At 37.5% G+C, this 13,878-nt stretch overlaps 1 protein-coding gene and 1 long non-coding RNA gene across 2 annotated transcripts in view; both read right to left on the bottom strand.

Moving 5' to 3' along the window:
- The window catches only part of LOC103515799 (GTP-binding protein SAR1), a 21,143-nt gene extending 7,415 nt beyond the window's left edge, over positions 1-13,728 (bottom strand). Inside the window, exons 1-7 of the mRNA XM_017446823.2 lie at positions 13,711-13,728; positions 12,142-12,336; positions 11,746-11,791; positions 10,010-10,017; positions 3,767-3,937; positions 3,316-3,380; positions 2,332-2,497 (exon numbers count right to left, since the gene is read on the bottom strand). Coding sequence (XP_017302312.1) covers positions 2,381-2,497; positions 3,316-3,380; positions 3,767-3,937; positions 10,010-10,017; positions 11,746-11,791; positions 12,142-12,307 — 573 coding nt within the window. The 5' untranslated portion in view covers positions 12,308-12,336; positions 13,711-13,728 and the 3' untranslated portion in view covers positions 2,332-2,380. The remainder of the gene's footprint in view (positions 1-2,331; positions 2,498-3,315; positions 3,381-3,766; positions 3,938-10,009; positions 10,018-11,745; positions 11,792-12,141; positions 12,337-13,710) is intronic.
- On the bottom strand, positions 4,747-8,026 carry LOC113470162. The gene is made up of 2 exons (XR_003393320.1): positions 7,795-8,026; positions 4,747-4,938 (listed from the first exon to the last, which is right to left on the bottom strand). It is a non-coding gene; the product is annotated as an uncharacterized LOC113470162 (long non-coding RNA).
- Positions 13,729-13,878: the final 150 nt, after the last annotated feature.

Here is a 13,878-nt window from a genome sequence, read left to right as displayed (position 1 = left end):
AATACGAGCATTTGCAACGTAGATTTAAGCATGTAAAGGTGTGTCCTTCATAATCGACGCCGTCGATCGATGTCGATTTGTACCAATCGACGGCGTGTGGACACACCTTAAAAAGATATGAGAAAGTAACCAAATCACCGAAAACAAAATAAATAAGGTAAATAAAGGTGGTTCAAAAATAATAAATTAATAAACTAAAGTAAAAAAAAAGAACATAATAGTAAGATTATAAAAAATACAAGTGAAAACAAATGCCCAGTACAATGAGAAATTATGGTCTTAAGTTTTTAATTGCCTGGGAACCAGAAATACATAAAGAAATATTTACACGGGAAAAATATTATTCCTCAACCTTGGAAGCACTTTAAATGGTATAAAAAGTGCATGCCTACTAATACAAACCCATTAATTTCTCTTTTCGTGTGCAGAAACGAAAATAAAAATGTACGTGAATTAAATAACCTAAAAAAAGCTACATGTCACACAGTTTTGAGTCCACACAAACAATTTACCAATCAATCTCATCGTAAATGACTTTCGTTAGAAATGAATAGCTCACCCCTAAAGGGATTTAGCTAAAAATCAGAGTACCTAGTATGTGCAAGGTTTCAAAGAAAGGGAATATTTTTATAAAATTATCTCAGACTGTATCAAGGTCCTAATATGTAATGCATCGGAAGTGTTTTATTTTACAAATAAATTTTATAATTTTAATGAATAATAAAAGGGAATTTGGCTAAAAAGAAGAAAGCAATAATCGTGTGATTGTAAAATTTTATTTGAGATTGAAAGTTAATTCCTCTAATTTGAACTGAAACCTTTTTATTTCAATTTATTTCAGTGTTCGAAGGATACGCATATACATAACTCTCCTCCCTTATCTGCCTTTCCTCTCGAAAATTTCTCTCTCAGATCATTTCTCTTTCCCCATTATCACTCTTTCTCCATTTAGCTACGAAATTCATACTGAAAAGATCACTCATAATTTGATATTAAGAGATTATAATTGTATTAGGGAGCTTATGTATTCGTTGGCCACTTACTTACATTATAAATTACAATGTATGAAAAAAATATGCTATGCCCATTGGACTAAATAGCCTCAGCTCCGGCAAAGTCTTACAGTCAGACTTATAAACAAAACGAGCTGTGCCCTTGCTTCGCTAAGAAAATACCATTTTCGGGGATCGAACAGGGTACCCTGGAATACAACTCCGTGGCTTAGGTCTGATTTCTTGATTCTGTGGATCATTTTATGGGAGGTCTACTCTCTTCTACTCAACATAGTACCATGGGTTTCTTTCAGTTAGACAAATACTTAAACCTGCCTCGGTAGCGTAGTGGTCAAGACGCTCGCCTGGTAAACAGGAGGGCGTGGGTTCGATCCCAGCCGAGGCATGGAATTTTATCCTCATTTATTTGAGATTTTGATTACATAATAATGGAGCTCTAAGGGTTAGGTGGTAGAAAACGCCTCCGGCGTAACCTCGCCTAGTGGTTACCTTCCACTCAAGAGTCTATTATTATTATTAAACCCTCCCATTTCCAGTATTAAAATCAAAATAGAATCCCACGTCTTCCTGATTCCTATCCTAAATGATCACCATGCAGGGGAGAAGATCAGCTGGCTTAAACAAGAAGCAAGTGAGAGGTATTATAGATTGGAAGGCGTCACGCCTGTGTTGAGAATTAAAACACAAGACGAGATACGAACCCAGTAGTTCACGAAAATCTGATAGCCCGAACAAGTTGGCAACGCTGCCTCCGAGAATACCTGAAGTGGTCAGGAGGAAATCAAATAGTCCGCCCAAACAGTTGGCAATAGTGTCAAGAGCTTATGAACCGTCACAAATGTCATTCCCTGAGGATATGGGGGATTTGGAACCCGTCCTGATCCGCGCTGTGTCTAATGAATATTTGAATAGAGCAGATAATGTTGCGACTATGTCTGGATTTAATACACATCTAAGCAGATCCAACACAAACTTAGCTAGCTCCCGTGATAGATTGAGTGGGTGCACAGCTCAAAACACTTTTCCCAATACTTGTAACCCTCCCATTTCCAGTATTAAAATCAAAATAGAATCGGTTCGTTCTCGGAACGGCTGGCTTTCTCCTATCTTGTCCTTCTTCTCTCTTTCATTTCGGGACGATAAGACCTCAATAGTAAATCTGTGTTTAAACATAGTCGACCGCGTCGATCGACGAGGTGAAGAGGTGAATCTATGTTGTGGAGGTAGTGTACGGTTTCGATCGACGGGGTTGACTACGTGTGGACACAGTTTAACAGTTCCCTCTATCAAACTTTTTTCTTTTTCTTTCGGTACTCACGTTTTGCTTTTGAATTGACACTCCACAAGTTCACAACGCTGCGTTAGTTTCAATCGATATAGTTGGCCAACCACCGGAACCCATCGCCATAGCCTTGTCTCATTAGCACCGAACACATGAATAGCTCAATGGGACGACCACTCATTTCAGACCTTGGGGTGGCTACCTGTGAAGCGGAAGAAGAGACATAACGTAGGTATCACTCATAAAACAGACCCCTAAGGAACAACCGAAATCTAATGAGGCCTAAATTTTAATTACGATAATAATGCTCATTTATTTATGTATTTAACTAGTGGTTGACTCCTCCTTTGTATGGGATCAGCGCGGCGTAAGAGGCATAACTTTGAAGCGCCGCCATTTTGAATCAGGATGGAATGTTTTAAGTAGTCTATGTCACCCTCAGTGCTCTTCTTAACAACCACAAAAATTTTCAACAACAATTAGTACATTAGTGAGGAAGGTTTTACTTGTACATCAACCAATTTCGATTACGTGTTGAACATTTTTACCTCGCATTATCCACTTCACATACTTTGTACTGAAGTAAATAAAGTTGATATGGAACACAAAATTACCGAGTCTTTGATACCTGATGTGAATGTATTTTCCCCTATTTAAGCAGGTAGGTTACCTTTTCATAAATGGAATGTGGCAATTTTAAGTAGTCTATGTCACCCTCAGTGCTCTTCTTAACAACCACAAAAAATTTCAACAACAATTAGTACATTAGTGAGGAAGGTTTTACTTGTACATCAACCAATTTCGATTATGTGTTGAACATTTTTACCTCGCATTATCCACTTCACATACTTTGTACTGAAGTAAATAAGGTTGATATGGAACACAAAATTACCGAGTCTTTGATACCTGATGTGAATGTATTTTCCCCTATTTAAGTAGGTAGGTTACCTTTTCATATGGAACACAAAATTGCCGAGTCTTTCATACCTATAGTGAAAGCATTTTCCCCTATTTTCTTACCTTGCCAGTAGTAAGTCCATAGAGGCCGAAGTACTGTCTGATCTCTTCCTCAGAAGCAGCTCCATGTTTGTCGATCTTGTTGCCCAATATCAGCACAGGACAGCTCGCAAGAGATTCGTCCGTGAGCAGACACTGGAGTTCGCTCTTGCTCTCTTCGAATCTTTCCCGGTCCGACGTGTCGACGAGAAACACAATCGCTCCCAGAATGAGTTAGATCGAGTTTTAAATTCTTCTCCTATTATAGAAATGCCACAGGAGCGTTCTAACAACGTTCCAGAATCTGCCGGTTTCCAGAATGAGTTAGATCGGGTATTAAATTCTTCTCCGATCATGGAAATGCCACACGAGGCAGAGACGTCTGACAAACCTAAAATCTCCAATATTGATGATAATAGTCGAAAGGAATTGGACCGCATTCTAAATAGTTCTCCTATCATGGAAGCAGCTCCATGTTTGTCGATCTTGTTGCCCAATATCAGCACAGGACAGCTCGCCAGAGATTCGTCCGTGAGCAGACACTGGAGTTCGCTCTTGCTCTCTTCGAATCTTTCCCGGTCCGACGTGTCGACGAGAAACACAATCGCGTCCACGGCCGGGAAGTAGTCTTTCCAGACACGACGGGCTGAAAATCACAAAGGAAATCTGCAATCATTCATAAGCCACGACAATGAAAAGGAAAGCTCCTTTTTGTGTTTAACCTAACCCTATCCTATAATAACACTGGTCACTGCTCAAATTGTGAACGCTCTTTTTTTACTTTTTGTGTTTAACCTAACCCTAAAATAATACTGATCACTGATCAAATTGTGAAAGCTTTTTTTTTTGTGTTTAACCTAACCCTAAAATAATACTGATCACTGATCAAATTGTTAAAGCTCTTTTTTTGGTCACTTTCATTTGTGACAGCTCCTTTCTGTAGGAATTTTCTATAGACTTGACTTCTGAACAAGTACTCCTTTGTGTTTAATTAGATTGGAGGGTAGCGCGCAAGTGTAAGCGCTAGGCCGCGGGTTCGATTTCCCGTCCAAGGCGGACTTTATCCTGAAAAGGTAAAGTTCGTTCTCGGAACGGCTGGCTCTCTCCTATCTTGTTCTTCTTCTCTCTTTCATTTCGGGACGATAAGACCTCAATCGTAAATCTGTGTTTAAACATAGTCGACCGCGTCGATCGACGAGGTGAAGAGGTGAATCTATGTTGTGGAGGTAGTGTACGGTATCGATCGACGGGGTTGACTACGTGTGGACACAGTTTAACAGTTCCCTCTATCAAACTTTTTTCTTTTTCATTCGGCACTCACGTTTTGCTTTTGAATTGACACTCCACAAGTTCACAACGCTGCGTTAGTTTCAATCGATATAGGATAAGTTGGCAGTTACAGTTCCCTCTATCAAACCTCTTCAAGGAAAAGAAAAAAAAAATGTCACTTACTGGGATGTAGAGTAGGCACTGGCTGAGCAAGACGATCATCTTTGAGCATGTGCAACAGTGTGGTCTTCCCCGCATTGTCCAAGCCGAGGAATAACAACTTGCCCGACTTTGTCCATAGGCCCAGATACCCAAGGACTCCGGTGAACCAGTCCCAAATTTGAAACATGTTATTCTCTCAAGATGTACAAGGGGGATCTGAAACGAAAATGTGAAAAATGTGTTAAGTTTCTACATGCCAGCCTAGTTAGCTTGGAGGGTAGTGCATCTGCCTTCTAAGTGCTGGGTTGTGGGTTTGATTCCCACCTAGGCTTGATTTTATCCTAAACAGATAAGGTTTGGTCTTAGAACAGCTGGCTTTCTTCTATCCTGTCTTCCTCCTCCCTTTGCTTTTGGAACAATAAGACCTTTTAGCCTTAGCAGTTGGAGTTTCCTCTATCAAACCCCCTAAAAAAGTTTCTAGGTATATCTCTTTTTTTCTAATAATATATGTCCAAAAGACACGAAAGAGAACTTTTAAATCATCCAACTTTAGTAAAAGGAAAAGTAAGACAGACAGAGAGCACCATTCTTTATTTACACAACTTTAGTTGTAAGTACAAAAATTATACATAAGATACAGGGGGGGTTACATGTTTACAACTTTACATTGTTTACAAGTTATAAACAACAAAAAATACAAGGATGTACACATAGAAAATTTCAGTCTGAAATCCCTATTTTCTTCTTTCTTCCTATCTTTCACTAGATGTTACTGTTCACTTCTTTACTGTTTCTTTCTCTTCCTATATAATACGGTTTCGATCGACGGGGTTGACTACGTGTGGACACAGTTTAACAGTTCCCTCTATCAAACTTTTTTTTCTTTTTCATTCGGTACTCACGTTTTGCTTTTGAATTGACACTCCACAAGTTCACAACGCTGCGTTAGTTTCAATCGATATAAATGGTGATCCAAGGTTAGATAAGTCAAAAGCTCACTTGTAAGAATAACCTAGTTATGAGAGTTAGAACCATCCCCCCCTTTCCCCCTTCCTGAATCTAGTTCTGAATCCATGTTGACAATCAAGAAGAGTTCAAGACTACTTAATACCACTTGATAAGTATATAGCCTGATGCCCTTGGGAATTTCACACATAAGTAGCATGAGTATGTTGTTTTCCCAATGTCAATGGAGAAATAAACAAGGTATCAACTATTCAGACAATGATTTAACTTCCATTATCAGTAGCAAATCACAATTGAGTACCTAAATACTTACTTTTTTATATACCTACTTGTGTACTTACACTAAGTAGGTATTTATGGAAAATTCACTTCCTTTTACTTTCTTTGTTTGAATAACAATTAGGTGTAGGTCTGTATTTTAATGTCTGAATTTATTATGAATGGGGTCAAATTTGAATTTTATCTTTGAGTGCATTTTTCTTTGTCATTATGACATGGGTTGTATTTTAATGTCTGAATTTATTATGAATGGGGTCAAATTTGAATTTTATCTTTGAGTGCATTTTTCTTTGTCATTATGACATGGGTACTTGGCATTTATACAAAAGAGGGAGAATGGTTGCACTTCCACTTAATTTTACATCTTAATAATAATATGATGGATGGGTAGGAGCTTCTTTACTTCATAGAAGGTTCCTTTGTTCCAAACACTTGGAAAAAAAAAAATGGTGATCCAAGGTTAGATAAGTCAAAAGCTCACTTGTAAGAATAACCTAGTTATGAGAGTTAGAACCATTATTTTCCTGTTTGCAACAAACTAAGCAAAGTCCATAAATCATTAAAATATTGAGTAGTGTTACCATGAACCTACTTATTTACTTAGCTGTTTATTTTATGCTAACATTTTTGGTCAAGGAATACTACTTACTAGCAAATGAATGGATTATAAATAATAATATAATCTCCAACAAACTTCCTTCATAAAGCTATCAATGTTTTATCACACCCCTGATGGCCCTAATATTCTCTTCTGACTGCTTTTATGATTTCGTATTGAGCACCCAATTTTATAGCCCCTTTTCCCCCTAGTGTTACAATGAACCTACTTATTTAGCTGTTTATTTTATGCTAACATTTTTGGTCAAGGAATACTACTTACTAGCAAATGAATGGATAATAAATAATAATATACTTAATCTCCAACAAACTTCCTTCATAAAGCTATCAATGTAATTATCATAGGCTTTATCACACCCCTGATGGCCCTAATATTCTCTTCTGACTGCTTTTATGATTTCGTATTGAGCACCCAATTTTATAGCCCCTTTTCCCATACATATTAAAGTTAAAATATCAAAGAATTAGTCACTAAGTAACACGTTTAATTTTAACTAGATAAACCAAAAACTGGCCAAGGTCTTGGGTGTAATCTGGGTCTCTCTTTCATTGTGTCATGATTCATTTCATTTATCTATGTACCTGTGAGTGGTCATGATTTATCAAATCTCAGTGACCACTTGAGAAATTGTAGCTATGTAAATATTAGAGTTAAAATATCAAAGAATTAGTCACTACGTAACACATTTAATTTTAACTAGATAAACCAAAAACTGGCCAAGGTCTTGGGTGTAATCTGGGTCTCTCTTTCATTGTGTCATGAAGTCATGATTCATTTCATTTATCTATGTACCTGTGAGTGGTCATGATTTATCAAATCTCAGTGACCACTTGAGAAATTGTAGCTAAGTATGTATTGCATAACTCACTGAGATAATACCAGATTAATTCACACTCATAATGATTGTATGACTTCTATACTTCAGCAGGTACACAGGAACTCATCAGGTTTATGATAAAAATTTCAGGACATTGGAAGACGGTAAAAAATAAAAAATGATCATACTTACATTTTCACACTGATTTTGGAGGCACCCAAATATTACAAAGTTGTATTGCATAACTCACTGAGATAATACCAGATTAATTCACACTCAGAATGATTGTATGACTTCTAAACTTCAGCAGGTACACAGGAACTCATCAGGTTTATGATAAAAAATTCAGGACATTGGAAGACGGTAAAAAATAAAAAATGATCATACTTACATTTTCACACTGATTTTGGAGGCACCCAAATATTACAAAGTCCTCCACACAAACATACGAGGGTTATGTCCTTTGGTTGGCACTTTTATGAACACTACCAGCACTACGACGTAGGTAAAACTTTATCCAAAAGTTGACTCTTTCTGAGGTAGGTACAGATAAGAAAAATTTAGGAGGTAGGTACAAGAGTTGATTGACTGATTAGACACAAGCAGATTTTTTAACGGATTTATCTATTCCTATGTCCTTTGGTTGGCACTTTTATGAACACTACCAGCACTACGACGTAGGTAAAACTTTATCCAAAAGTTGACTCTTTCTGAGGTAGGTACAGATAAGAAAAATTTAGGAGGTAGGTACAAGAGTTGATTGACTGATTAGACAGAAGCAGATTTTTTAACGGATTTATCTATTTTGACAATAGGAAGAAATTAAGTACCATTGTATATTACTACCTATTTCACTTCACTTGTGTACGAAATTTTGCCACAAGGAAAAAGGGACCATACGTAGGTACCTATTGTACCTATTCTACCTATTTCACTTCACTTGTGTACGAAATTTTGCCACAAGGAAAAAGGGACCATACGTAGGTACCTATTCTATTCATGTCATGTGTTCAACTTTTGGTTACTTTTTGTTGACGTGGAGTTCGCTCAGATTCGATAGGGGCGGCTCGAGAAAAAGTGTTTCTTTATGGAAATAAAAATAATGTTTATTATTTCACCCCCCCTAGCGGCGATAACATGTTATAAATCAGATCACAATATTTTAAATGGATCATTGAAGTTAAGCAACATTGTTTGAGGTGAGTAATTTAGTATCCGGAAGGGGGACGCTCTGGTCAAACGCAAATATACTGCTGGATATTCAGTCACTGATATTCAATTAGAGAAAAATTTCCAAGATTTTTTTAACATCTAGGTACTTATTTCTGAAAAATTTTCCCAAAAAATATCGCCTGAGGCGCTAAAAATTTTGGAAAAGATGAAAGACGATTCTTTATTAAGTTATAACATTCACAAAAATTAATTGAAAAAAAAGCTAATTTAAAAATACACTTCCCTCCTGATCTGTGCGATTACTACTATTCATAATTATCGAATATTGAAGAAATCAAACTTGATGATTGAACAAATGAATTTGAACAAAAAAAAACGTTTTTGCTACGGTTATCGTGCATTTATCTGAAAAGTATAAAATTTCTTATCACGAGCCACAAAGAAGCCTGTAAATTTTCCTTCCCTGAAATCGTGCCTGCTCAAATTTTAAATAGCCCATTCAGATTTCATCCAATCAGAAAGCTCCAATTCAAAACCAATGCACTGATACCAATAAAATTTATCACGAGCCACAAAGAAGCCTGTAAATTTTCCTTCCCTGAAATCGTGCCTGCTCAAATTTTAAATAGCCCATTCGGATCTCATCCAATCAGAAAGCTCCAATTCAAAACCAATGCCCTGATACCAAGGGTTTTGATTGGCTGATATTTCATCTTTTGTTTACAAATACAACGAGCACAAAAAAGTTGAAAATAAAAACCAAAACAAAAACATTTCAGCAAGTTTTGTGGTCGGAGCGACTTTTTTCTTCTTTTCAGGGAAAGGTAAGTTTCAAATACTCGATTTTATCCGAAATTATCCTTATAATCCCGCGACGATTAATCGATTGCTTGTTTGTGTTTGGGACGAATTTTCAAAATTTAAAAAAATTGAAATTTAAAATTTTGCAAAGTAGTACTTTAAACTTTTAAAGAAAGTAATATCCTTAAAAGTGATTTTTTTGCTAGCATTATTGATAGCTTGACTATTGTGTCCTATCTAGAACGATCCCGGTTGCATACAAGAGTTTTGCTCAACTCAATACATACCAATCCCTGACACAGCTTTGCAGAGTCCTCAGTATCTCAAATCAGGAATCAACGATAACAATGGACAATAACGAGAGTGGGGATGAAATGGCAGGAGCATTTTCAGGATATATTGTCACAAGAGTTTTGCTCAACTCAGTACATACCAATCCCTGACACAGCTTTGCAGAGTCCTCAGTAATCAGTATCTCAAATCAGGAATCAACGATAACAATGGACAATAACGAGAGTGGGGATGAAATGGCAGGAGCATTTTCAGGATATATTGTTCAGTCAGATGACATAGAAGGTGAGTTTACCAATACCAACTTGGTTGGTTCTTTAGTAATAAGGAGTTGCACCTACCCTTAGTGCTAGAAGTTTATATTGGACAAGTATTGAAGGATTCTGTGTAAATGCTTTAATCTGCATCTCTTCTATTAGTCCACACCTTCAGCTGCCATTGGACAAGTATTGAAGGATTCTGTGTAAATGCTTTAATCTGCATCTCTTCTATTAGTCCACACCTTCAGCTGCATTATCCTCAACTTATTGGACAAGTATTGAAGGATTCTGTGTAAATGCTTTAATCTGCATCTCTTCTACCCAGTCAGCACACACGATTGGATGTAAGGCTCGAATCAAGCTTACAAATTCACCTGTGTAAGTTGGATGACATATTAAATTCTTCCCCCATTGTGGAAATGCCACAGGAACGTTCTAACTTCAACATTCGAGAATCTGCCGGCTTCCAAAATGAGTTAGATCGAGTGTTAAACTCTTCTCCGATCATGGAAATGCCACATGAGCCTAGAAATGGAAACGCCAACTCTGCAAACATGCTAAAATCTCACAGAAATCATGGAAATGCCAACTCTGCAAACGTAAAATCTCACCACACGAGCCTAGAAATGGAAACACCAACTCTGCAAACATGCTAAAATCTCACAGAAATCATGGAAACGCCAACTCTGCAAACGTAAAATCTCGCCCTAGCCAAGACGCTGTTCCTCGGTCCCCCGGCATCACGCGAGAAGTTTGTTTATTTCTTGGCCACACGAGCCTAGAAATGGAAACGCCAACTCTGCAAACATGCTAAAATCTCACAGAAATCATGGAAATGCCAACTCTGCAAACGTAAAATCTCGCCCTAGCCAAGACGCTGTTCCTCGGTCCCCCGGCATCACGCGAGAAGTTTGTTTATTTCTTGAACAGAGTGAGCGGATCCGATTGAAAAGTTTATCATTGTGTGATATAGACATGACAGATGAAGAGGCTAGTATGCTGTATAACGTGCTGAAAACTGTAACCTCCATAACGAGGCTGGATGTGTCAAATCGGTGCTTGTCGCAAAGGAGTGTTGAACTGTTGAAGTCAGTTGTCACGGATTGACAATTGCCCAAAGGGGGTGCAGTTTATCCAGTGGTAACACGATTGCTTGCCATGCAGAAAGTCCCGGGTTTGATGCCCAAGGCGGATTGACAATTGCCCAAAGGGGGTGCAGTTTATCCAGTGGTAACACGATTGCTTGCCATGCAGAAAGTCCCGGGTTTGATGCCCAAAAAAAAGCACTTGTATTTTGATTGTAAATACATATTTCAATGTAATTATGCAAAATTTCTTCGTCTATCTTTTACTAGAATTATTTACTTACGTTTAATTATTTCGGGTTGAATTCTCCCAAAAAATTGTCATTATTCTTGTCTTCCATGTCTTTTCATTTTTTGTAAATTTTCAAGTGTGTAGATAAAATAAATTAAAGAAAATATTGTTGTGTGGTTAAATCACTATAGTACAATTTATTTAGAGGTTCCGTAAGTTTTATATGAAAACAATCCTTCCAGTATAGCTTCTCACATGTAAAGACATCTCTAATCTCGTCTTTGAAAAAACTTTTCAATAACGCGATTCTCATCTCCATTCCGATCCATGTTAATACAAAACATTTTAACCCTTACAAAAAATTTCCGATTAACCATAAACACTTGGAAAAAAAGTTTATGAATTTGAGAATTGAGAAGAGGTGACTTTACATGTGAAGCCGGGGGAACATATTGATTTAGGATTCTAACACCTAATAAGTAAAGGTCAAATTGATTGACCCGCCTTTGTTGTCAAACTCTGATCCAATGGCCAACTCTTCCGATGCTGAAATAAAAGCACAGGGTAAAAACGTATTAGTAAACAAAATAAAATTGGCTTGATTAGCAAGAATGAAAACCACAATGGTTGCTTTACTTTGAACTTTAAACTTTAAAATGCTCTTTGCCAGCCTAGTTAGCTTAGTTGGTAGTGCGTCTGCCTTGTAAGCGCTAGGCCGCGGGTTCGATTCCCGCCCGGAGCGGATTTTATGCTGAACGGATAATGTTCGTTCTCGGAACGGCTCGCTTTCTCCTATCCTGTCTTCCTTCTCTCTTTGATTTCGGGACAATAAGTTGGCAGTTACAGTTCCCTCTATCAAACCTCTTCAAGGAAAAGAAAAAAAAAATGTCTCTTACTGGGATGTAGAGTAGGCACTGGCTGAGCAAGACGATCATCTTTGAGCATGTGCAACAGTGTGGTCTTCCCCGCATTGTCCAAGCCAAGGAATAACAACTTGCCCGACTTTGTCCATAGGCCCAGATACCCAAGAACGCCAGTGAACCAGTCCCAAATTTGAAACATGTTATTCTCTCAAGATGTACAAGGGGGATCTGAAACGAAAATGTGAAAAATGTGTTAAGTTTCTACATGCCAGCCTAGTTAGCTTGGAGGGTAGTGCATCTGCCTTCTAAGTGCTGGGTTGTGGGTTTGATTCCCACCTAGGGTTGATTTTATCCTAAACAGATAAGGTTTGGTCTTAGAATAGCTGGCTTTCTTCTATCCTGTCTTCCTCCTCCCTTTGCTTTTGGAACAATAAGACCTTTTAGCCTTAGCAGTTGGAGTTTCCTCTATCTAAGTGCTGGGTTGTGGGTTTGATTCCCACCTAGGGTTGATTTTATCCTAAACAGATAAGGTTTGGTCTTAGAACAGCTGGCTTTCTTCTATCCTGTCTTCCTCCTCCCTTTGCTTTTGGAACAATAAGACCTTAGCCTTAGCAGTTGGAGTTTCCTCTATCAAACACCTTAAAAAAGTTTCTAGGTATATCTCTTTTTTTCTAATAATTTATGTCCAAAAAACACGAAAGAGAACTTTAAATCATCCAACTTTAGTAAAAGGAAAAGTAAGACAGACAGAGAGCACCATTCTCAACTAAGTAGGTACCCCTTATTTCCTCTATCAAACCCCCTAAAAAAGTTTCTAGGTATATCTCTTTTTTTCTAATAATATATGTCCAAAAGACACGAAAGAGAACTTTTAAATCATCCAACTTTAGTAAAAGGAAAAGTAAGACAGACAGAGAGCACCATTCTCAACTAAGTAGGTACCCCTTATTTGTACAATTACCTACTTAGGTCTGTTATTGGAACCTAAGTAGGTAATGTTATTTTTATAAATCAGGTAATAATAAATAAATTAAAAAAAGCATACTCCTGTAAGAGCTTTAACTGGGTGGGTACTGGATACTATGAAGGGTAGGTAGGTAGCTAAGTGCATACAAAGGTGTAATTTTGACCACTTTGAGTTCACCTCCCTACTCTCTCACATAATTCAAGACATTTCTCAAAATATTTCGCTGCTGAGATGTTTTCTTTGTTTGAAGAATAAATTGATTTAAACAAGCATGAGTACAAGTAATAAACCTTGGCTTAGAGCCAACACAGGTGGATACTCTGTTATTGGAACAATTTTATGCAGGGATAGAGTTGTAGTAGGGGGAGACCTTTGAAAACCATCAGGCCAAAAACCACTTCCTAGAAAATCACTTTTTCTCATTTTAAAATCAAATAGGTATTTAGGTAAGCAAGTACCAACAATATCTACCTATATAAGTAGGTGTTTCAGTAGGTGGGTACAAGGTACTCAGGTGGGCACATAATGAGGTAGGTAGGTACTTACACATCCTTTGAAATGATGGATCCAAAAGTTGACCCTTACTTAAATACAAATTTCAACAGTAAGGTACTACAAAAGAAAGACAAAATTACCTATATAGGTGTTTCAGTAGGTGGGTACAAGGTACTCAGGTGGGCACATAATGAGGTAGGTAGGTACACATCCTTTGAAATGATGGATTCAAAAGTTGACCCTTACTTAAATACAAATTTCAACAGTAAGGTACTACAAAAGAAAGACAAAAATTAAGGCCCCAGTCA

This window comes from Diaphorina citri, unplaced genomic scaffold, assembly GCF_000475195.1.
Source record: "Diaphorina citri unplaced genomic scaffold, Diaci psyllid genome assembly version 1.1 scaffold1418, whole genome shotgun sequence".
NCBI classification, from domain to species: Eukaryota; Metazoa; Arthropoda; class Insecta; order Hemiptera; family Psyllidae; genus Diaphorina; species Diaphorina citri.
Note: the sequence above shows the minus strand (reverse complement) of the source record. Positions and strands in the feature narration are given on the sequence as shown.